Source organism: Mesoplodon bidens, assembly GCF_964165515.1.
Source record: "Mesoplodon bidens genome assembly, chromosome: 16".
Classification (NCBI taxonomy): Eukaryota; Metazoa; Chordata; class Mammalia; order Artiodactyla; family Ziphiidae; genus Mesoplodon; species Mesoplodon bidens.
In genome coordinates, this window is record NC_138173.1 from 32632274 (window position 1) to 32657923 (window position 25650).

A 25650-nucleotide genomic window follows, 5' to 3' on the forward strand; every position below is an offset into this window, starting at 1 on the left:
CTAAAGAAGACGGGAACAGCCAAAAATCCATCAGGGTAAGGAAAGGTTAACGACTGTTCTTTTTTTAAGAATAGTAATGATCGATATTCAATTTTAAAGTTTCGACCTAACGTGTGTTCTAAAATTCCACTCCAAATCATCATCAGAAATCTGTTTAACAGAAGAGCCTTATGCTACTGTTGCTTTATGAGATGAAGCAAGGTGAGGGGTCCTGGAGGGTAAAGATGTTTACACGATGCATAGAGATATAGGAAACTAGTCAACGTCAAAGACTGTGAATTCATCAGAAGCAGGAAATCAGAGTGAGACATGCCAAGAATAAATATAATCTCTTGGAGAATATGTGGTACTAAGTGGTCCACATCATACTAGGAATTAACTCTCAATCGGTTTAATGAGATATTAAAAGAAAATTGACCTCGATTAGCAAAAGAGATGGGGCTTCCAGAGAACTAGCAATTAAATTATATTTAGTGATGCATTTAGACAAGGAATTTCAGGAATTTCAGTAATAGAATTAGCTGACATTTGTATATTGAATGCAGATTACAAAACTCTTTCAAAAAGAGTGTCTGGTTTGATCCTTAGAATAGAGGTGGAAATTATTATTTTCCCCATTTTAAAGATAATGAAACAAACTTAAAGAGACTAAATTACAGAGCCAAGATCACTTATCCATTAAGTAGCAGAAATAGGCATCCTGATCTTCAGAAGGTAAATCTCATGTTCTTTCACCTCAGTATATAATATATGTATGATTCTCTTTTATTAGTCCTTGTAATTATGATCCACTCTTTTCTTCTTGTGGTGTTTTTTTACCCCTCAGTTTGAATCAGTAGTACCTTATTAGATGGTGGTGGTGATGATGAAATTGTTGATAATGATCATCATTTTCATCAACATCATCATAATCACCATCATTATCAAAAAAATTATGAAAAAGCCTGTTTTAAATAGCCAGCAATTTTGAGGTTCTAATACCCCTGTTAAAATAGGTATTGATATTCCCAGTAACAGAAATATTAAATGTAGGTAGACAGTGAGAAACTAATGCAGATTCAAATATTATCATTACACTGTTGAATTTAAAGACATTCATTCAAGCAACAGCTTTGTGCAAATTCTAAGCATTACGAATTCTCTGTGCTAGGAGAAGTGTTATGTGCCTATCAGAGAGGACAAATAGGAATCTGAAAAAGCCTCAAGATACAACCTAAATGTCCATCTTCGGATGAATGGATAAAGAAGATGTGGCACATATATACAATGGAATATTACACAGCCATTAAAAAGAAACGAAATTGAGTTATTTGTAGTAGGTGGATGGACCTAGAGTTGGTCATACAGAGTGAAGTAAGTCAGAAAGAGAAAAACAAATACCATATGCTGACACATATATATGGAATCTAAGAAAAAAAAAGGATCATGAAGAACCTAGGGGTAAGATGGGAATAAAGACACAGACCTACTAGAGAATGGACTTGACGATATGGGGAGGGGGAAGGGTAAGTTGTGACAAAGTGAGAGAGTGGTATGGATATACATCCATACATCCCACAGGCAGGAAGGCCACTATTTTAGGAGGAGCTGCTTTGAATATGAATCAAATAATAATTGATTTATATATCACCAGTTCAGAACTAACTCATCTGTTTTAGACACCTCACCATAGATATGAAATGAGAATGAGTGGAAAAGGAGGCTTCTGAAGGCAAACAGTCATAAAACCCATTATTATTCTGTAAAAAGGAGAATATACAGTCTTACCTTTAGAACCTCAAATCAAACAAAGACATGTAGCAGCCTCAGTAGGATATAATCGCAACAGAAAAAATACAAGCAGAAGGCAGAGGAAAAAGAAGTGCCATTTGGTATGGGAATAAATAGCTCTGTATGTCTCAAAAGCCTCCTATAAACATGTATGGGTGTCAATATAGTGTAATAATTAATATCCATAAACCCTGAGTTTTAAGAAAAAAGAACTGTATCTTTTGCTTTCTTTTAGAAAGGGACAGAAAGGTAACTATATTTGCTTTAATAAATACAGAGACTTAGTGCACTTAAATATTTGATCAAATAAGTTAAAAAATGTTTCTTACAGGCCTCCCTGGTGGCGCAGTGGTTGAGAGTCCGCCTGCCGATGCAGGGGATACGGGTTCGTGCCCCGGTCTGGGGGGATCCCATATGCCGCGGAGCGGCTGGGCCCGTGAGCCATGGCCGCTGGGCCTGCGCGTCCGGAGCCTGTGCTCCGCAACGGGAGCGGCCACAGCAGTGAGAGGCCCGCATACCGCAAAAAGAAAAAAAAAAAAAAAAAAAAAATGTTTCTTACAGTATACATCATTTTCTGATGAAACAGGGGTAAAATAAGGTTCTAGGGTGTGAGGAAGGCATGAGGTATTATACACATTTTCTTTTCCGTCCTTTTGTAGCTGAATATACTTTTCCAGGCCTAAAGAAGTAGTAAAATTATGCATCTAAGATTGAATAAAAGGTTTCATAGACATATTTTACATATATGCCATTAGATTTCCACAGAGTTATTTCAGGCTGCTGACAGGCTGCTTGCTTGAGCTGAGACCCCTCTAAGCAAAGCCCATGAAGAAACTAACAACTGTGAAAGCCAACTTATTTATTCTGTGAGTAACTTGGCTGCAGAGCAGACTAACTACCCCTTTAGCCACACTGTTTGAACTCGTTGTACTTATCTGGGAATCACTATTCTGAAAGTAGAGAAGGGGACTAGGGAAGTTAAAAGAGACAAAAGATCTAAATATAGTCTCTTTGCAGAATCTCAAAGGTCAAGCAACAGGCTTATTTCTAATGGTTTTAAAAAGAGAAGATGAGCTGTGGTTTAAAGGTCCACTTTGGAATTCAAGTTCTACCTCAGGTGTAGCCTGAGTGCTAGTCCACCTTGAGTGAATCACTGAAGGATCATTTCTCAGCACATAGCCAGTGTTTTTTAAATTTTCATATTATTTTATCCCAGTGAATAATATTGATGAGGGATTTTGAAACTATTAAATTCCACCAAAGGACTTGATTTTGTAATGATACCAAACCTTGGAAAATAAAAGAAGTAGAGATTGGTGAATCCTTGACAAATTATTAGAGTTATAATTGATTGTTTCATAAGGAAAGATCAGGAATGGATCATTTAGGAACCTGAATGAATACTTTGAATCTCACCTATTTCTGTTAAAACTACAGGTTAGTTGAGCTCAAAAATTGGAGCTATAAAAATTTTGTTTTTTGGTAATAAAATGTTTGAACCCTTCTCTCAATTATGCATTTGAGAGACCAATTCACAAGTAACTGTTTATAGTCGATGAATTGGCCAGTGGCTTTGGGAAAATTGATTTTATAGTCTGGGATTTCCAGCATTATCTTTATTTTCCTATTTATACTCTATTTCATACATTTTATTAGCAGTAGTAGTAGAAATAGTAGTAGTAGTATCATTATTATTTAGTTAGAATAGAATTGTTTCTATAACTTCTTACGGTCAAACATATACTAAGCAACACACATTTTGAAAGCACTGGTGTTGGGGTAAATTTGATGTTGATGGGACTAGTCACTGCCCTTAAAGGAGCTTGTCTTCTAGTTGGAAAGATGTGACATATACAATAATCTGAGGCATTAAGTAAATACATGGGTCTGAGGGCAGAAGATCCTGAAGGAAGCAAGCTACAAAGAACTCATTTTGAATCCTGGCATTAATATTGGCAGATCTCCTCACACCTTTTTAGGACAGTTATAGACAAAGCAAGTAGGACTGGAGAATACACTACAATGGCCAAAATAAGATTTAATGTCATTTCAGCCTAGGGGATTATTTCTAGGCTTTGAGTATATGATAATTTAAATGCTACCTAAATAGTAAATTTACTTTAATGCTGACAATGCAGAAAAGATATTTTGCTGCAAAAGTATACACAGTAGTAACAAGTGGATTTTGGAAGAAACTAGTATTTTGTCTTATACTGATATTACACTATTGCCCTAGACCTAGCACCAGCCTTTACTCTTTGTTGTTTTCTTCTAAGACTAAAGAGCCTCTTTATTGTTTGTGCTGATTTTTTTTCCACCAACAGATCTCAGAGCAATCTGAGTGCTCTGGCCAGTTGGGACAAAATTATCATTAGAATTCTTGGCTAGAGAAGAAAGCTCCTAATTTAAGAATGGCTTTTTGCCTCCTGAGAGCTCAGAAGAGCAAATTGCAAGCCATCTACATTTATAAAACATGTTTTAGTATGGAAAATTTCAAACATCTACAGAAGTAAAAAGAAAGAAGTAGAAACTTTCATCAATTATTCTCATTAAATATCAATTTCAGGCCAATATATTTTCTCTGTACCCTCTCTTAATACTACCACCATAATCCCCAGCAATTTTAAAGCAAATTCCAGATTTCTTTTTCTCAGTGAAAATGTCAGTATACATATTTCTAAAATGCAAGAACTGTCCTTTTTAAGCTCAACTATGTCATTATCACACATCCCCAAATAATAATAATTCCTTAATATCAACAAACAGCCAGTCAGTTCATGTTTCTTTGATTGTCCTATAAATGTATTTTTATGTTAATAACCATTATTTATTTGATTGCTGATCCAAACATAATTTCTTTTAAAGTATAGGTTTACAAGAACTCAATTTGCTCATTTTTCTTGCAAGTATTTGTCATTGAATTCAATGCCTTCATCCAGTAGGGTTCCCAACTGTCTGGATTATGCTGATTGCATCCCCTTTATGCTTATATATTTATTATGCTCCTTTGGCCCATGTATTTACTGTCAGTTGGTAGATAGATCTAGAGCACTGACATAATTCAGGTGTGATTTTTTGGCAAGTTTACTTCATAGATAATATTGATTAATTACAAAAGGAACTATAAAGTGTCTGTCTTACTGTGACGTTGCAGCCGTTAATGATCAATGTCTAGATCCTCTAATTTATTAAGGGTATCAAATGGTGATATTCTACTAATTAGATTATTATTCATTTACTAGCTAGAATATTATTTCATCAACTATTTGGCTGCCCTGAGTTACAGTTTACTTAGGAAAGGAAGAATAAATCCTTCTTTTAGTTTATTTACCAGTTTTACAAAAAAAAATAAAAAAAAAGAGAGAGAGAGAGAGAGGTTGACTCCAAAGTAGCTTCCGAAGATGACTAATGAGGTATTTTCTTTCTTTGTTGGTGTTTTCAGTGAGGTTATTATAAATATCGATGCAGAGATTGTCCACTCTTAGGTTCATGGAACCTGTTCAAGTTAGCTCCTGAGTCTTTCCACACAACCACAGTAGTCCTTGAAGTCTTCCCAGCTCTCTTGTATCACAAGATGTAACAGGAACATCTTGTTCGTTTCTCATGCTGGATTTGAAATCAGCTATTTCTCCAAGGAGACATTATCCACTGTGTTAATTCAAACTTGTGTTCCTTCTAGTTTAACCTTCTCTCGAGACATGATTTTTTTTAAACAAATTACTTACTGAATTCTTTCACCTTTTCAAATCTTGCTATTCTCCAATCACTTCATTTCTGAATTTTTCTAATTTCTTTTATGTTTTTCTTAAAAACAGTTTCTACTCCTTTTAAAATTTCTTTTACTTTTCCGCAATGTCAGGCAATAAATTTCAGTTGTTCTGATTTGTTCTGTGGACGTGTCTTTCCGTCACAATTTCAGGATTTGCTGGAACTTTCTTTTCACCCTTATTTTTTCTTTTTTTTCTCACTGATTTTCTACAGGATGTGAATGGAATACTCTTCTGTCACTCATTTTTAAATGAACTAAGTTTCCACTTTAGGAGGGAAACATAGATCAGAATATAATTTCTAGCTTCAGAATTCCAGGGCTCACTATCTTCTATTATTTTCACAACATAATTTTAAAAATGACCTTAAAATTTCTAAAATCTTCCTCCTCGGCCCTCCTATTCCCATGAACCCAGACCTCCTCTTTGCTGTCCTTGTTGAGTATGGGGATTTGTTCTGGAATGGGGCTTTGGTTTGATAGGTGTCAAGGTTTCACAGACCCCAGAACACTTGGCATCCTCAGAACATTTCAAAATTCTTGCACTCAGCTGCAAAGTGGAGCCTGCAACATTCACTCCCGGTTTCTGCCGCTGTTCTCAGTGAGTTTTTCAATCTCAGGGAGTTCTTGAACCATAGTAACCTTTGGCTCTCCTGAAAGAGAGAGAGAGTCCTTCCCTCATCTTCCTCCCACACACCTTGAGATACACATATGTAGATCTTCTTCCTGTTGTTGATTTGTTCCTACCTGGCTGTATGTTGCAGTTCATGTGGACACCTTGTTGTAGATGCTGTCTGTGGGTTTTTTATCTTGCTATCCTAGATGCTTTTCTTTCTTTTTTGGGGGGTTGGGGGGTTGTGTATTTAGGGGAGGGGTGGCATATTCGGGGATAAAAATCTTCTCTGTAGCCACCATCATTTCCCCAGAATCCTCTGCCATTAATATTTAAAACAAAATCATAGGAATCATTATCCGGATCCTTAGAATAATCATTACATTGTATCTGTCTCTTTTCCAGGCTTCAAGCTGCCTGTGGCTCCCCACGTTAGTATACTGACATGACTGGGCAATGCCTAATTTGACGGGCTCTTTCTGTATTACCTTCCTCCTAATCATGACAGTCTTGTACGCTATACAAAGTCTTCTTTACTGATAGGGAATTTAGAAAATACAGGAAGCCATGGGTTTAATAGCTGAAAGTGGAATTAATGTATTATTTTTCTCAGGTAAAATATCATAAGACTCCTTAGGCCAAAGTTGTAAAATGAAATTGCAAATTTCCTGGAATCATTTTGCAAACGTGAATGCCCACATAAAGTACACTAGGACTTGAATACAAGGAATAACACATTTTTAGAGCCTCCAAATTTATAAACTTAGTACAATTCTGCATTACTTCTTAAGGCAACTGAAGGAAATAATTTTGTGATCAAATAAATATTGATTTTATTAACAGTTATTTAAAAAGTTTATAAAACTTTTAAAAAATGTTAAGGCTCTATCAGCCTCATCAGTTGTTATTTCTTTTCTAGAATCTTGGATAAAGGAACAGTCGTTTGAGGGGAAACATGGTATAAAATGGGAAGATAATCTAACCATGAAGATAGTTTTATCTCTTCCTGTGTGATGAACTACTCCTAAGCTTGGTGGTTTAAAACAGCAGGGACTTTATCTCCTCACAATTTGTGAATCAGCAGAATGAGCTGCGATCTCCTGGGTGGATCTACCTTGCTTTCACCTGAGGTGACTACTGAGGCTGCCATCATCTGGTTGCTGGACTGGGACTGGTTGCTTTCACATGTCTGGCCATTGGTGTGGCTGTGGCCTGTGCCTAGTCTCCACTAGGATAGCCAGGCTTCCTAACTTGTCAGGTTTCCATGAGGACAAGCCCTAAAGCACGAGTACCCTCCAAGCTTCAGCTCTTGATATGCCATTGGACCAAAGCAAGTCACGTGACCAAGCCCAGGTCAAGGTGGAACAAAATTACACAGGCTAAGAAAACGGGGGGGGAGGGGCATTTGCACTGGGGGTCAATAGTCTAACAAACTGTTGCAATAGCTATATAAAGAAAAACACCCTGGAAGACAACTGGTAAAAAATAAATGTGTGTGGAGTGGGAGTGGGGTTTGACATGGGTGGGGGGGGCAAAGGCAGTAAACAGGGGCTACCAAAATCTGAAGATTCTGGAATTTTTGGAAAATCCACTGGGATTAAAGGAGTTACACAACCATATTCTGTCACCAGAAGAAAGGTCTCATTTGAGCATCAGGGAAGTCTAGTGCTCTTCCTCCATCGCATCAATTTTCATGTTTCTTTGACTCAGCATATCTTTAGAATGAATCATGACTTTCTATAAATTTTTAATTTAGTTTTTCAAAGAAATAGTGACCTCGCTTCTATCTGCTGTGCCACAAAAATGCCGTAGAAAAAAATTCCTTCTGTTAAATCGCTCACTAGGTGAAATTGTATGTGCAGCCTAGTAACAAGGAGGTATTAAGAATCGCCACAGCCGAGCCGGCCCTCCGCACCACACACCGTATAGCAGCCAGTGGGTGAGCCGGGAGTCGAGGAAGTCACCGTGGGAAAGAGGGGTGCGGGCAGCGTGGCAGCCTCCTTCCGTCTCCGTGGAGCCACCTCCGGCCTATGGTACAGGAGTCGTCCGCAGCAGCCGGCGGTGGCCCGCCTTGCAGCACTGTGTTCTAGGTCAATAGCTTCTAAGACTCCAGTTGGATTCATTGGAGTAGGCAACGTGGGGAATCCAATGGCAAAATAGCTCATGAAACATGGCTAGCCACTCATTATTGATGATGTGTTCCCTGATGCATGCAAAGAACTTCTAGATGCAGGTGAACCCGGTAGTGTCTTCCGCAGCAGATGTAGCCGAAAAAGCTGGCAGAATTATTACAATGCATCAATGCACTAGAAGCCTATTCTGGAGCAAATGGAATTCAAAAAAAAGTGAAGAAAGACTCACTATTAATAGATTCCAGTACTGTTGATCCTATGGTTTTGAGAGAATTGGCCAAAGAAGTTGAGAAAATGGGAGCAGTTTTCACGGATGCCCCTGTTTCTGGTGGTGTGGGAACGGCTCTGTCTGGCAACCTCACATTTAGGATGGGAGGGGTTGAGCTGCTGTGGTGCATGGGCTCCCATGTGGTGCATCGTGGAGCTGTTGGGACTGGCCAGGCTTCAAAGATCTGCAAAACTTGCTGTTAGCTATTAGTAGGATTGGAAATGCTGAAGCTATGAATCTGGGACTCAGGTTAGGTCTTGATCCAAAACTCTTGGCTAAAATCCTAAATATGAGCTCAGGACGATGTTGGTCAAGTGACACTTATGATCCTGTACCTGGGGTGATGGATGGAGTTCCCTCGGCTAATTACTATCAGGGCGGATTCGGAGCAACACTCATGGCTAAGGATCTGGGATTAGCATGAGGCTCTGCTACCAGCACGAAGAGCCCAGTCCTTCTGGACAGTCAAGCCCATCAGATCTGCAGGGATGATGTGCGGGAAGGGCTACTCAAAAAAAGACTTCTCATCCGTGGCCCAGTTTCTGCAAGAGGAGGAGACATTCTGAGTTTGCCCTCTGGTTGTGAACACTGTTGAAACCAAACTGTGTCTTGGAGCCCCTTATGGCTCACTCCACAGGAAAATGGGCTTAATCAAAGGTCAACTGTCTACTTTTGAGTTTCTAGGTCAGGGGTCCCCAACCCCTTGACCTTGGACGGGTACCAGTCCGCAACCTCTTAGGAACCGGGCTGCACAGTAGGAGGTGAGTACCAAGCAAGCCAGCTAAGCTTCATCTGCAGCTCCCTATGGCTCACATTATCACCTGAACCTCACACACCCCACCCCCCCATCCCTGGAAAAATTTGCTTCCAGGAAACCGGTCCCTGGTCCCAAAATGTTTAGGGACCTCTGGTCTAGGTCACAATAAATCCTGGGATTTTTCACCCATTTTAAATTGCTTATTCTTTTTATTGATTTAGCAAACATATCATCTGTAATTTTTTTTTTTCTGCAAGCCACTGATGGTAACTACTAGCTAGCTAGCTGATTGACCTTTTTCAAAAGTTTCATTCCTGAGCATCTTCAGTTAAAATGCTGCCTACTTCACTCAGGATATTATTTACTCCACTTTACAAATAAAACTAAAAATTTTTTCAACAGGATAAAATCTATCCTCAAGGAAAGAAAAGAAATTGGTGTGAGAAAAGGTATGAGAGAAAGGGGAAGTATAGTGAATTACTACCTGTGCCCTCAGAAAATTTGTCCTGTTAATCCAGTGGTGATATTCTTGCATTGAGATTACTGGTTTATTTTCTAGGAGTTGTTAAAGCAAGAGAACTCCTTGCTGCATGTTATGTAATTTGGACTCTGTTACATTATCTTGGTGTGCCCCTCTTGTAACAACTTCCCATACTCAGCAAACTTGTTTTATTTATATTTTTGCTTCCTTGTACATTTTTTACTGCATATTTTTTTGACTTCAAAACAATGACATCTTTAGAACTGCTCCAGAGCCAACGATGATATGTGCTTTAGATAATTATTACACTATGCTAAATATAACCATATTATTTTGAATTCAAATAAATTTCTATGCTGATTTACAAAAAAAGAGGCACATTTCATCAATGTTTAAATAGTATCCTTCCTCCTCTAAAACTTAAAATAGGATTCAGTCTGATTCCTAAAGGGTTATTTTCTTCAACAACAAGAGCTGACTTAAGCCATTTCTTGGCAGTGGAATCTGAGCGTAGAGGTCCCTGTCTGACTGCCCTTTGATTCTCTCTCACATTATCCTGGGTGAATGTAATGGATGGGCATGCCCTTATGACTTAGTGCACTGCTACTGCTCCTGATGAAGGGTAATGGTGTGGGCCACTTTAAATCTTGCCCATCAAAGTGCTGACATCTGGGGTTTCCTATCGAGTTTACCAGATATTCCACAGTAATTTCATAATTTACACAGCATAAAAACACTGATCTTGAGCTTAGGAAAGCATTTCATTTAAACAGATACAGAACACTACTCTACAAAATGGTTTAAAATTTGTGAGCAATTGCATTAAATAAACTCTAATATAAATTCATCTAATACAAGTAAACTAATAGTTACAAAGCTATTGGTTGCTTCAGAACCGGTGGCTATGGATAACTTCAAAGTTGGTTCCTCAATTCATTAAGAGGAGAAACTATTTGCTGTCAACTTCTTCTTGGGGAAGCTTATTCCTTAGTTTGATGCTGATTCGCGTTATGAATATATAGGAACATTTACTGGTTCTTCCTTTCCATATTCAGTGCACCATTATACTTTTATCCTCTTAAGATCTGGATATCTGTTACTGCTATTGTTGGCTGGAGCCTGGGAGGAGGAAAGCTATCAACAAAAAAGGTCAACGAGCGTTAAAGATTTTTAGCATACTACTGAGACTTTTTATCTACCATAATCATAAGAAATAATAATTAAAATTACTTATAGCCTGGTCAGTGAGACCTTGAGTAAATTTTCGAAACATCCATGTTTCATACAATTTCAGGGGATGGATATTTCCTGTTATTAACTCTATATCCTCTTCAACGGGAACAGAGAGACCTTTCTCTGTTGAAGCAATTTTGTCTTTTTCCTGGGCATTTTCAGTTTTCTCTTATTAGAGACTTGTAAAGCTTACATATACAAACTTACACGTTTAAAGCAAGGAAGGGATAGAGTAGTCTTGAGAGGACACTGTTTTGTAGCAGGCACACAAGACAGATATAATATTCCATGATTGCATTTGGCTCCCTAGCCCCATCTCCTTTGTGGAAAGCATTAGCATTGTGACTGGTCTCTGCACCCCACTAACTGGACGGAACACTGCATTGGCATTCTTAGGGAGCACTGATGGTCGCTCCGAAAACTGTGGTTAGAGCTTGTGCAGCCAAAGTGCACAGGAAAGAAACAAATATACTTCATATAACATGCTTACTCTGTTTTGCTTAATTAGCACTTATTCCCTGTAAGAGGCTGATTCCTGCTTTGACAGGGAGTAATCGAACTCTGTATTCACCCAAACCATAAGATTAAAGTTAACATACCTCAACTTTTCATCCTACTGGAAGAAATGTAGGAAATTTAAAGTTATTTTTTAATCGCTGCTGTTTAGAATGCCTGAAGCCCATTTGCTGAACTTGTTAAAGAGCAGTGTTAATGAGGGTATTTTTCGTTTCTTTCTTTTCCGACCACAGCATGAATTCTCAGCCCAAAGTGTGCCCTGTTTCCCACGATAGAGACAGGGGAAAAAGTGCGAGTGTCTCACCACAAAGCATGAGACAACTACAAATACTTCTCTCCCAGAGTTAACATTGATGAGAGTCTTTGTGGAAAAGAACTTCCTCTATTTGCGGGAATACAGTAGAAATGCAAGTTGTATTCTCCACAATTTCACTACTGGAAAAATAATTTCATTGTCCATATATATATATATATATATATATATTTTTTTTTTTTTTTTTTTTTTTTTTTTTTGCGGCACACGGGCCTCTCACTGCTGTGGCCTCTCCCGTTGCGGACACAGGCTCTGCACGTGCAGGCTCAGCGGCCATGGCTCACGGGCCCAGCCGCTCCGCGGCATGTGGGATCTTCCCGGACCGGGGCACGAACCCTTGTCCCCTGCATCAGCAGGCGGACTCTCAACCACTGCGCCACCAGGGAAACCCCATAGTCCATACTTTTTTTGGTCTTCTTAAAAACATATACAGTGTTTACAATAAGGAGTAAAAGAGAAGATTTTCAATATGATATTTCAAGGGGCATTTTCTAAAGGCAAGATCCAGTCCCAACTTTGGAAAATTAACACACACCTATGAGATCAAAGAGTCACCTGCAAAAAATTTTATTATGTTTTTCTTTCATACTAGTTTCCTAAAGATGCACTGTTACTTCTTGGTAATGTAATAGTCAGAAATGACTATATGGTGGCCATTTGAGGAGAAGTGTCTCTTACATAAGTGTCTAGTGACCTTATCTCTTTTGATACAATACCTCTTGGTTTCAGAGGCTTGCACAGATTTCCTCTAAATGAATAAACTTAGTAAGATTTTTCTATCAATTAATCTAAAAGTAGATTTAGAAATCTACTTCTGAAGCAGTTTTGTTAAGTAATTATTGGTCAATTCTCTTTCTGATTGGTACTTCTTTCTTCAAAACAAATCCCTGTACTTAGAGCAATGAATACCACCATCCCTGGCTCCTTGATTATTACATAGTGATGTTTCTTGAGAAAAAAGCTTACCCTTTTTTTGGGGGAAACTTCAGTCCATGAAATAAAACGTCATTAAAACTAGATCTGCTTCTAATGCCAGTGTGATGCAGATCAGTATCCCCTTTCTTTTGACTTTCCAGGCTGTGTGAAGAGAATGGTACGGTTTGGTTTAGGAAGGGTTGTAGCTTAAGAGGATTGCATTATATTTCTGTGTCACTTTGGGGGGTTTTATTTCAATATTATATCCTGTTCTGTAAAAACACCATAGTCATACTCTTATTTATTATTAAATAATTAAACGCTGCCTTTTGTTTACTTTCCCCTTCTGATCAGAAGACTCCTCTCCACTCTAGGCCTTGATCTGAGTTCCAATTCATCAGCTTGTAGTAGCTACACTTCTGATTTCTGATGTCAGACAGATATGGGTCCCATTTCTGTCTTCATCAGTTATAATTTAGCCTCTGATATATGCATACTAGAGCTGGCAGTGACAAACATTTTGCTTCTCCTTATTTTCCCAGGGTTCTGTGCATTTTCATATTTTATGTAGAGTTGGGATGGGGTGGAAAGAAAGAGCAGGAAAACATGCTTTTAGGAAGGTCTGAGATACAAATCACATGGAGGTAACTGCTTGAGAGAAAACCACCCCTACCTGAGTATTGTCAATAAAGTAGCACAGGGAGGCAAACGAATCAATTGTTCACTAAAAATATTCTTCTTTAGAAGAATAAAATTCACAAGAAAGCCTCATTGCAAATAAAATATATTTGTTTTCCTAAAGGAAGATATTTGAAAAGTAGTAGTAAATACCTACTTTGACCTTCTGTGTCCCTAGTGTTCTATCTCCACTAAGTTTTATGAACACTACATAGAGGAGGAGCCTGAGTCTCAAAGACCATAAGTAAGAGATGGATTCCAGAGCCTTTGCAAGGTCCTTTATGCCCCATGACTTCCCACTACTTGTGCTGTTCTTCCAGATAGGTGCTTAGGATACCAGAATGAATGCATATCTTTCAAGAGGTTTTTAACAGATATCATTAAATAATAAACAAGTACAACACCTAAGAAATAGAACAGAATGCTTTATTTAAAGCAGAAACAGAATAAATGCTCACCTAGTATCGTTTAAATCCCCTTTAAGTTGTTTTTTGAATCAACATGTTTATATCTGAGGGTATTTTCTTATTTTTTCCTACTTCCCTTTACTTGCACTTCCTTTCTTTTTCTCTTTTCCCAACTGAAATGTTTATGGTTTCAAAAGTAATTTCTTCTTGAAGAAAATTTTCGTGTATACTAAGTGCTACCTAATGGAAGTCATAAGCATAGAGTCTGCTAGCATTTAGAGTGGTATAATACATAGCTAGGTTGAATCAAGTGGGAGAGAAGTTTAATCACTCTTTTAAACTGGCAGTGTTGCCGGAGGTGGATTAATATGCTTTTTGAATCTCTTATGTGCTGTAAGTCTCCTTGATCACAATCACTATGTTAATGACTGAGGTTTTGAATTAGAGGTGTCTCCTGGGCTCAGCTGGGCCAACTCCCTTCATCTCTCTGGCCATATTAGGTGAGAGTGTTCTCATTTCAATGCATGATCTATGTTAGAGGGAGTGTTGACTATACCAGACTCTTAACGTGGGCACCCAGAAAGTGGAAGAATCTCTCTACTGGTGATTAATCATAATTCTTTTCATTGTGAATATAGTCCTTCTCTTAGATAAGGGAGGAACACCATGAAAAATAGAAAGTTCTCAGGTGTCTGTGGAAGCTGGAGTACTCTCGACCTGTCAGTTCACTGGCAGAGCAGGCTTCACACAGACACTAGAGAACAAAATGTGAAATTGGCACCAGCCAGCCTCTCCATTGCACAGGATACCCCTATTTAAATTTGACAACCAGGATATTTTACAATTTGAAATTCTTGTCATCTGGTTTTCTTTAGTTTCTTCCTTGGGATGAAAAGACTGAGAAGCTTGTTAAAAAATCTGGAATTCTGATGGTGAGGCTTAACCAGATCTATTGAGTCATCAATCAGCAAACATTGACCAACACTTACCATTCCCCCAATTACTATACTAAGGACCCAGACACATCTCAGATAGTGGTCTTGCTCATTCACTGTATTTACAGTACTTTTTTCCAAATGTAACCAGAGCTCAGGTAAAGACAATACATTGATTTGAGTCTGAAGTAAACAAAGTTGACTGGTCTGATCCCTTCAGTTTCCAGAATTATATGTTTCAGGTAGTAATTTTCCCAGACCAATAGAACAAAGTCCTATCGTCTATTTATTTAATATTTTATCACAATAGTCCTTGCACCTTTGACCTCTAGTGAGGAAACTTGCATAAGAAACTGAAATATGCTTAGGTTCTATGGGTAAGTGCAGAAAGTGATATGAATGAAATTGAAAATAAAAGCCAAAGGTAGAAAAGGCAGTTCTGAATAGATGAAGTAAGACAGAGGTATTTGAAAAATCAAGTAGAAAAGATACAATAAGGAATGGAGAGCTTCTGGAAGTTTTCCAATAGGTGAGGGGTTGGTACTTTTTTTTTTTTTTTTTTAAGAACATGTCTGGCAGTTGTATGCCAGAGAAAGTTATAAGGGGTTGACTATATGCATGAAGTCCAATGAGAACACTGTTTCTGTAGGCCACTGACGGTGTTCTGAGTGTACATTCTATAGTACTAGAAATTAAGTTAGGAAACAAAGGGTAATCTGATGTCATTGTAAATGAAATTTCACAAATGATTAGAGCTAAAAGGTGTCTTTTTTCACTCAGCCAACACGTTGAGCACGTACTATGGTGCAAGCACTGTGCTTATGGGTAAGAGATAAAAGAAAAAATAAAGGCCAGAGGAACTCAAAAGAGAGTGTGAGAGATGCATAAACAACTCATTACAATCGAATAGGGATAGGCTATTAAATAAATAGATCATAAAAATGTAACTTTGTAAAACAGAACTTGGAGTCAATAACCCTGTTAGGGGATATTGAAGAGGATGCCAACAATGAGGGGGTCTTGGAATTAGGTTTTGAATGTCAGTAGGAATTTTCCACGTGGAGAGGAGGTCAGGGGCATACCAGGCAGAAGGAACATCCTGGACTTGAGAACCAACACAGTATATTTAGGTGATTGTAAATGAGATTTTTTTTTGACTAGAGTGTAGGTTATAAGTTGCCAAATGCTAGAAAATGGAGTATAAAATTTAGGCTGGAATAAAAGTATAAAGTGTAATAATTCTTATGATGAAAGATAGGTGTTTTCCTACAAAATGGGTTACTTATAAATATTTTTAAAATAGAGACTGCTGTGTAAGGCTTGAAAAAACACTAAATCAGAGTTGTACTGAGCTCAGGCTTAGCCGTGAAAATTTCTGTATTTTGTTTTCCAGGTTGGATACTGTTACAATTCTTTAACATTTCTTTTTCCTAAGTAAAGGCATCTGGTGAAAATATGGGATCCATTTTATCCAGGGGACGTTTTGTCTTAACCTTTCTTCTATGTATTTTTTCTATTTAAAATGCATTGACAGAATCTAATCATATGAAGTTCGGATACTTGAAGTACCTGCTCATGTTCTCTCTTTGACATAATGGGAATAATTGGGAAGTCTTCCCTAATTTTGAGACAACCATAACTGCTCTCTTATGTTGGTTATTCCTGTAGATGAACAAATTTTAGGTTCATCTGAGTGATTAGTTAAACTTAATCCTCACAGATTGATTCAGCAGGTCTGAGAAGATACCTCAGACTATGTATATAGAGAGGTAAACAATAAGAAATTACAGTAAGCACAAAAACAGATAAAGATCATTCATAATTTTTCATATGATTTTATTTTCTCTCATCTCTTATTTTTTTCATAACTTTTCTTTAATCATATGAAAACGAAGGGAATTTACATGGCATAACAAAAGATATGCAAAACTTAAGGAAACACAATTTTCTTAAATTTCTCAAACTTATTTGTATAGGATTCAGAATGCACTTAAAACGACTAAATGACTTAAGCTAATTCTTTTTTATTGCAAACTCTTTTAACCCCAATTAACCAAGCAAGAAACTGAGAGTCATTCTTTACTCTTCTCCCCTCCCTTAAACTCTGGAACAATCCCTAAGAGTTGCCATAATTATACTGTATATATATATATATATATATATATATATATATATACACACACATACACACACACACACACACACACACACACACACACACATATATATATATGTCCATTCTTCTCTAGGTCCATTGTCATATATTTTACATTTTTTACTCGTATGTAACATCCAAGTTCACTTTTTCCCTGACTCCAGTATTATTTCTGTCTTGTTTATTCTCTGCATTGCAACCTAAGTTTCACTCAACGGCTTAGAGCTCTTTGATAGCTTCTCTTTAATTTTGGGGAAAAGGCTTCAAGCACTGTGCTCTTGCCTACTTGTCTACCCTTATCTGGTTTCTCTCTCCTTACTTAGCATCTCCTTCTTCCATAAATTTTCAGCAATACTGAATAGACTTCAGGGTTAGACTTCTCTTAATGCTGAACTTTCTCCAGGTTATGTCATCAATTTGCATCATTCTTTACTCATTCAATCCTTGGTGAATGCACTCTCATCATATAAGTTTCAAAATAAACATCGAATATCTGGCTTTTCATGACGTCCATTAGAGATTAAATTCCCTTTCTATGTGTTCTTATAAAACTTGGCTGTCAAGTTACCTATGAGAGGTATAGTTACATTTTATAGTTCATTTCCCCTACTACATTGTAAACTCCATGTGAACGATGTCCTTACTTACCAGTGTTGTAGGTACTCAACGAATATTTATACTGTTAAAAGATTTATTCTGTTAAAAGTTAAGAGACTGTATATGTTCCATAAATAAGAGAAAATGTAGCTCAGAACCAAGTAGTGGCAAGAGGCTTGAATAAAAGCAGACAATATTGAGAGATAGATGGAATTTAGGTTAGACAGTACTTGGTTACTGAATTAATTGTGAAGGTGAGGGATGATCATACAGAGTCCAGAGTTTTATTATTTTTTTAAATTAATTTTTATTAGAGTATAGTTGCTTTACAATGTTGTGTTAGTTTCTGGTGTACAGCAAAGTGAATCAGTTATACCTATACACATATTCCCTCTTTTCTATATTTCTACCCATTTAGGTCACCAGAGAGTACTGAGTAGAGTTCCCTGTGCTATATCATAGTTTCTCATTAGTTATCTATTTTATACATAGTGGTGTATATATGTCAATCCAAATCTCCCAATTCATCCCACCCCTCTCCCCCCCCTTGGTATCCATGTGTTTGTTCTCTACATCTGTCTCTATTTCTGCTTTGCAAATAAGTTCATCTGTACCAGTTTTCTAGATTCCAAATATAAGTGATATTATACGATATTTGTTTTTCTCTTTCTGACTTACTTCACTCTGTATGACAGTCTCTAGGTCCATCCATGTCTCTGCAAAGGACACTATTTCATTCCTTATTATGGCTGAGTAATATTCCACTGTATATATGTACCACATTTTCTTTATTCATTTCTCTGTTGACGGACATTTAGGTTGCTTCAATGTCCTGGCTATTGTAAATAGTACTGCAATGAATATTAGGGTGCATGCATCTTTTTGAATTCTGCTTTTCTCCAGGTATATGCCCAGGAGTGGGATTGCTGGGTCACATGGTAGTTCTATGTTTAGTTTTTTAAGGAACCTCCATACTGTTCTCCATAGTGGCTGTACCAATTTACATACCCACAAACAGTGTAGGAGGGTTCCGTTTTCTCCACATGCTCTCCAGCATTTATTGTTTGTAGAGTTTTTGATGATGGACATTCTGACTGGTGTGAGGTGATACCTTCTTGTAGTTTTGATTTTCATTTCTCTCATAATTAGTGAGGTTGAGTATCTTTTCATGTGTTTGTTGGCCATCTTTGGAGAAATGTCTATTTAGGTCTTCCGTCCACTTTTTCATTGGTTTTTTTTTTTGATATTGATCTGCATGAGTTGCTTATGTATTTTACAAATTTATTTATGTTTACATATTTTGGAGATTAATCCCTTGTCAGTTGCTTCGTTTGCAAATATTTTCTCCCATTCTGAGGGTTATCAGAGTCTTCAGTGTTTCCCCAGTATCCAACTTGGACAACTGTACAAATAGTGGTGGTATAAATGATGTAGAGAGATGAATAGTGGAAGTAAGTATTGAAGGTAAAATTAATCGTTCAATAAAATCACATAATTAATTTTAAGTGTCCATGTTACATTTGGGCAGAGTTTTTCAGTTGGCAATTAGTTAGGTTTGTAAGAGACTCAGGAGAGAGATATGTAAGTTTTAGGTCAAGATCTGTGATATATATGGTGGCTGGAATCACAAGAGTAGATGAGACCATCTATCAAGGGCAGAAGAGAGCTTCTGAGAAATACACATCTCTTGGCAGAGGGCAAAGTGAGAGTGCCCAATGAAACAGATAAGGATGTCCAGAGGCAGGAGGAAGAAGTAGCAGGTTAAGATGCTACTGTTGATAAGGTGAAAGATTTTTCTGAGATGACAAGTTTGATCAACAAAATCAAATATTGCTGAAAGGTGACATAATGACCAAACAATATTCATTCAATTTAATCACAAATTAAATGTTGGTGGATGCAATTCCAGTGCAGATAAGTAAAAAGAAAATAGCAAAATTGTGTGAGTCACGAGGTACATAAAGATAAGAAAATACAGACAATGAGAATAAATACAATTTTTGATAAAGTGTACTGTGAAATTAGGAAGAGAGAAAAGGTAGCTAGAGAATTACTTGCCATCAAGCAAGAATAATTTTTAATGGGAAGGGGGCAGCTTTTTAATGGGAGGGGGCCAAAATAAAGTCGCTAAAGAGGAAAACCTTAACAATACCAATGAGATGGGAAAATGAATGGAAGATACTGAGGAAGTGAGAATAGGTATTTATAAACTATGTAGAAAAGCCATCCTTGTACGTAAAGATAAAAAGTTAGTTAGTGGTGTTTTTGCTTTATAGTCTGTGTTTTCTCTGTGAAATAAAAGTTTGATGGTAGGTGATGTCCCCTCGCGATAGCGCTCATCAAATATCCTATGTGCTTATCTACAGTTTTCATCCCCCTTTGTAGTTAGACTGTTTTCCTTTGATTAGTTGTGGCCAGTGGCAAAGAAGCAGAATAAAGTGTATCACTTCTGAGCTGAGGTCATTAGGAGACAACGTCCCTCTTGTCTGGTCCTCTGCTGTTGTGACATTGGAGGTCACATAGTCCAGATGACGTGGCTGCAAGATGGATCTGGAGCATATGATCTGTAAGGGCTTTACTTAGTAGAGAAATAAGTTACTCGTATTTTCCACTGAGATTCCTGTGTTAAATAGATCTCCCTGTGAGAGCACAGAGAACATAGCGAAGGCTGAAATGACAAAGACAGAGGGAGAGATGTTGGTAACAGATGGAAGGTGCCTGGCAGATAATATATTAAATGGTAAACAAAGCTGCTGGAGTAAGAGAGAGTATATAAGAGATGAGAAGAAGACCAAATGTATGTAGTATATAGTGCTAAGGAGTGAGGAGAGAAACAACTGAAAAAAATAAAATTAAAAAAATGATCAGAAAGAAGGTAGGTGGTATGCCAACAGAAATCATAAGATAGCTATAAAACACAAAGGAAAGTAGATTTAAAAGAAGCACCACTTAATGGAGTCAGTTGTTTCCCAAAGGTAAAATCCTATGGGAACTGAAAATAAACCATCTGATTTGATGACTAAACTTTTATGAACAAAAATGGAACCATTTCAGGAAAGTCATGGGAGAAGACGCTGTGTTACAGTGGGGAGAGTAATCAATACGTTGTGAGGAAAGGTGCCTTCATTTCCAAGAAATACCAACTAAGAAATGAAGAGAGCATTTAAAGGAAAGGGATGATGTAAGAAAATTAAAAACAAAATTTAATTAAGGAAACTTGAATAAGTCGTAGACAAAGAGGAAGGTATTAGTGAGAGACTGAAAATCAGAGAAAGTTATCTTAAGTTGTTGTTATGGACTGAATTTTGTCCCCCCAAAAATTATATGTTGAAGCCCCTCTCAATTTTACTGTAGAAGATGGAGTTAAGTCCTTTAGGGAGGTAACTGAAGTTAACTGAAGTAATAAGGGTGGGGAAATAATCTGACAGGGACTGATGGTGTCCTTATAAGAAGAGGAATAGATTACAGAGATCTCTCTCCCTATGCTCATAGAGGAAAGGCCCGGTGAGGACACCGCAAGAAGACAGGCATCAGCAAACCAGGAAGATTGTTCTCAACAGAAACCAATTCTTATGGTATTCAATACCTTAATCTTGGACTTCCACCCTCCAAAACTGTGAGAAAATAAATTTCTGCTGTTTAAGTCATTCAGTCTAGAGTATTTCACTATAACAGCCCAACTAGACTAATACAGACCTTCATGTACACTGCAATATACAGAAGTTAAACGATGATTGTGAGCCAGAGATTACGTCTTGAACAGAAGTGTAATGACGCTAGTGGTACTCACAACTTCACGAATTTTGTCAGAAAGATGTGAAAAAAAGTCAGTCAAACAACAGTTCTCATAGTGGATATTTTCTTTATGTTTTTGACATAAAGCAGTGTCTGACAACCTCCCTGATACCCATCAGTATTGCAGTTTGATCCTGTGGCTCCAGTTCCACCTGGCACCAAGGTGATGTGTACTGTCCATTCTTTGGGTTTTGGGAGCTGTACCTATTGCCAACAGGTGGGTCAAACCACTGGGGCTCTTCTGAAGTCCTCCCCAAATTTGGACCCAGCTTTAGCTCCAAATCAGAGTTTTCAGAGAGCACAGGGTGAGGCTCACCTGCCACAGTAGACACGTTGGCTAACGGGTTGCACTGCAGCACCCGCACGGACAAGGACACCGTCACGGTGCCACCATTCTTCTTCTGCAGGGGCGGACCGGTGGACAGTCAGCTTGGCCTCCAGCACAGCCTCCTGCCTGTTCACTCTCTCGGTCTCTGTGAGGAAGGTATTCAGCCCTAGCTTTGAGGTCAGATTCATCTCCTCTCTGGGTTTGTGTGAATGGAGGAGCTGCAGCCCTGGTCTGGGTGGTGTCTTGGCCCTGGATTTCCGGGTTTAGAGGAGTATCTTACCACTAGACCCCCACCTAGTGCTCAAATGTTCAGGGGCTGTGGACTGTGGGTTTTGGGGGCAGAAGATATTTAACCTGGCATTTGAGGAAATTGAGAGAGAAGAGGCTCAGGTTCAAGGGCTCCTGGTTTGAATCTCTTGCTTCAGGTTTGAGGGCCAGGGCAGTCTCTCACCAGATACTGCAGGATATCATCAGGAACATTCCGAGTTTTCTTGCACATACCCCGGGAAGCTGAATGGGAGAAGATGACAGGTGCCTGTGAGAATTCTAGGGCTCGCTGTGCCACAGCATCCGAGACATGGGACAAGTCCACCATGATGCCGAGGCGGTTCATTTCTGCCACCACCTTCTGCAGGGACAGGATGGGGAGAGGGCATGAGGGCTGCATTTATCTTGTGTGCATTTATCTGTAGGGAACAGGTGGGGCTGTACATTCATGTGGGGCAGGGTATGGAAGCCTGGTCCTTACCTCGCCAAAGCTGGTCAGCCGACTGACATTGCTGTAGAAGGGGTGGATACCCTTTGCTGAGCTCTGCGCACTGCAGGATGGCCAGGAGGCATTCTGACTGGTGGCCATGACTTGGCTACAAGAGCCTAGAAAGAGGTTCTGTCGAACCGTCTACAACTGCAACTCCCTGGTGCAAGAGGAGGGACCCAAAGTGGGCTGTGCCTGACAGTAGGAGGGCCCTTCTGGGGATTCTGTCTTGTTCTGCAATCCTCCATTCCCCTCCCCACCCCAGGTTCAGGGCCAGATCCCAGGCGTAAACTTGCTCTGGGCCCCAGCGTGATCTTGGGCAGATCCCTGCCTCACTGGGCCCTTACCATCTGCACTGTGCTCACCAGGGCGTGTTGCAGGTGTGGGTGAGTGTCACGTAGTGCACACCCAGCGCATAGAAGGTACGCAAGATAAAGAGGCTACTGTCCAGTGAGTGGCCGCCCTCCACACCAGTGAGGCAAGCCAACATCCGGGTATTGTTGAGAGCTGGGGGCAGGTAGGTCACATGATCATTTTCAGAGGCAGGGGTAGCTTACTGAAGTACCTAACACATCCCACCACCAGTCTGTTTACCTTTTTTTTTGTTTTCTTGGCCGTGCCGCACAATATGAGGGTCTTAGTCCCCCCACCGGGGATCAAACCCGAGCCCCCTGCAGGGGAAGCGTGGAGTCTTAACCTCTGGACTGCCAGGGAAGTCCCCCGTCTACCTTTAACTGAGGTCACAAGCTCCAGCTCAGAATAGGAGGCCCACATGAGGCGGATGAAGTGAACTTGCTCCAGGGTGAGGCGCACCGCATCCCGTTCGTGGGTCTGGCATGGGATGTAGGCTGACCAGAACTGAGGGAAGACCAGGGCTTAGTTTGGGCTTTGGAGCTCCTTGGGCTTCTCATAGCCTCCTCAGCTGGCACAGCACTCACTGTGCCCAGAAGTCACATGTAATGCGTTGCTTTTTCTGTGGTGCTTGGATGCCTGTCAGGTTGGCTCACTGTGACCCCTGTAGGCCCCAGCATCCATGGCATAGCACTTTCTAGGTCACTATGGTAACTTAGTTCCAATGTGACTAACCTGTGGTCTCTGAGACCCCCAAACTGCCCCTCATTCCCCAGCAGCCATGGTGGCACCTTGTGTGTCCCTTTGGTACCTGGGCAACCACAAGACCAGCTTTCAGCCTGTCCAAGCTGGTCTGGCCATGGCTGAAATTGCGCAGATTAACATCCTGTAGCCCGTGGTGGTAAAACTGCCTCGGGACCAGGGGCATGTCGTTGTGGCTGGAGGGAGGTCAAGGCAAATGGGTGGGCTCCTTAGGTCTTGGGATCAGGCAGGACACATTGCCTGGCCTGGGCCAGCCTGGGGGTCCCCCGCCTCACACTGTCACACAGACTATACTAGGAGCAGCTGAGGCCTGGGCTGAGGGGTTCCCACCAGGGAAGGGATAACAGAGAAGGGTAAGGTCATCCCTAGATGATGGAGAGGACACCCAGGGGTGGTGTGAAGGAGCCTCCCCACTAGTGCTGCATGCTCCGGACCTCCTCCCCTGCCCAGGGCCAGGCTAGGCCCCCACCGGCCCCCAGCAGCCCGCACACACTACAGCCACCCGTCCACAAGTGGGAAGTCCTGCATCGGGGCCCTAATGTGCTCCCATGGACTTGGCGTGCTGGAGGTGCCCGGCGTGGTCTGCACGGGTTACGGTTCACAGCAGCAGACGCAGCAGGAGCAGCAGACACAGCAGAGGCCGCTGGCTGAGTGCGCGGGGACCTTTGAGGCCCCCTGGCTGCAAGCTGCACAGGGCCAAGCAGGCGGGCAGAGGCGGGTCTGAGAGGGGCGGGCGATGGGGTTCCGTCCGTCGACACAGGACACACAGTGCCGCGGCCTCGTGAGGGGTACGGGTTGACCGAGGGGATACAGAGTCACAGGACCCTGCGACCCGTGTGCGGAAAGCCGCGATCCGCGAAGCCAGGCAGACACAGGGCGGCACTGCCCTCCCGCCCCCTGCTCGGAGGCAGCTCCCGCGGGCTAAGCTGGCCTCTGCGGAGAGCCCACTCGCCTCCCGTCGCGGGTTCCCTCCGCCCCTGCCCCTCTTCCCGCTCCCACTGCTCCGAGGGGGCGCCTTAGGTTGCTCTCCCCCGCCTCTAACCTACCTGTCCAAGCTGGGGTGCTTCTCTCAGAGGGCCACCTTCAGCCCGAGGCCTCCCGGGAGCGCAACTCCTCCCCATCTGCCTGCAGCCGGCCCCGCCCACCCCGAGGGCTGCGTGCCAGTGCCTCTGTGGCCACAAGTGCTCTGGGCTCCCGGTTTCCCGGGACTGGGCCATGGGAGCTGGCGTGGGGGAAGAGATAGTTTCTGGAAATGGGGTGGGGGGTAACCTTGTGAGCTCTGGATTCAGGAAGGGTCCCTCTGCCCCCGACCTGCTCTCTCCACCTACTTGACTCCCCAGCCTGCATGACCATTCTCGGGGCACTTCAACCAGCGCCTGGGAACTATCAGGAACCTCCCCCACTTCTGGCAGCCAGCCTCAGGAAAGAGCGCCCTCAGGAGTCGCTACACTTCCCCAGGGCCTAAAGAGAGGGACCCTTGGGATGTGAACTGAACAACCTTCTGGGGAGAGTCAGCGACCCTTTTACTCAACAGAGCAGGAACCCAGTCAGCAGGCTGTTTGAGTGGAAGGAAATGAAGTCATTTCCATGGCAGCAGAGCCCCCACCGCAGCAACCTTCCTCCCAGAGCTGCTGGCTGACCTTCTGGCCAGGATCCCTCCTACCTCAGTGTGGAAGGCCTAGCCTCGTGGAGAAGAATAAGTTCTGAGGAAAGACCTGGCACCTGGGTTCTGCTGCTACACTTGCCTTATCTGGTGGCACTTGTGGCTCTAGCTTTCCCAGACACCTCAAGGGCTTAAGTACCTGTGCTTGCTCAGAGGCTGCACGCCATTCCCCATTTCCAGCCTCAGCCCTCCCCCTAGCTCCCTCCTCTAGGGACCACCTCCCTGCAACACACACACACACACACACACACACACACACACATGCACACACACACTTGGGATGGGCCTTCTCACAGAAGCTCAACCACTGAGATACTTTAGGGACTGTGCCCAAACTCCTTGATCCCCAGCCTCTCAAGTTTTTGCTCTGATCCCTGGCACCCCCTGGAGCTGTTCCATCTTTGGAAACTTTCCCGGGTGGCAGGAGTGCCTAGCACAGGGTACTGACCTAAGTCTGAACA

The 25650-nt window shown here is 40.9% G+C and overlaps 3 protein-coding genes and 1 pseudogene across 11 annotated transcripts in view; 2 read left to right on the forward strand and 2 right to left on the reverse strand.

Moving 5' to 3' along the window:
• The window catches only part of LOC308630186 (uncharacterized protein), a 282945-nt gene that overhangs the window by 217588 nt on the left and 39707 nt on the right, over positions 1-25650 (reverse strand). The window lies entirely within an intron of this gene.
• RIPK2 (receptor interacting serine/threonine kinase 2) overlaps positions 1-25650 on the forward strand; it is a 278912-nt gene that overhangs the window by 183916 nt on the left and 69346 nt on the right. The gene's annotated exons all lie outside the window — the stretch shown is intronic.
• On the forward strand, positions 7235-9190 carry LOC308604759 (3-hydroxyisobutyrate dehydrogenase, mitochondrial-like; annotated as a pseudogene). Its single transcript has 2 exons — positions 7235-7348; positions 8079-9190. The product of its transcript is annotated as a 3-hydroxyisobutyrate dehydrogenase, mitochondrial-like (transcript).
• Positions 21400-24054, reverse strand: LOC308604760 (dipeptidase 2-like; the record flags this gene model as incomplete). Its single annotated transcript, XM_081214230.1, has 7 exons — positions 21400-21732; positions 22111-22287; positions 22408-22477; positions 22779-22920; positions 23142-23271; positions 23576-23702; positions 24029-24054. The coding sequence occupies 7 exons, from the start codon at positions 24052-24054 to the stop codon at positions 21400-21402; spliced, it is 1005 nt and encodes a 334-aa protein (XP_081070356.1).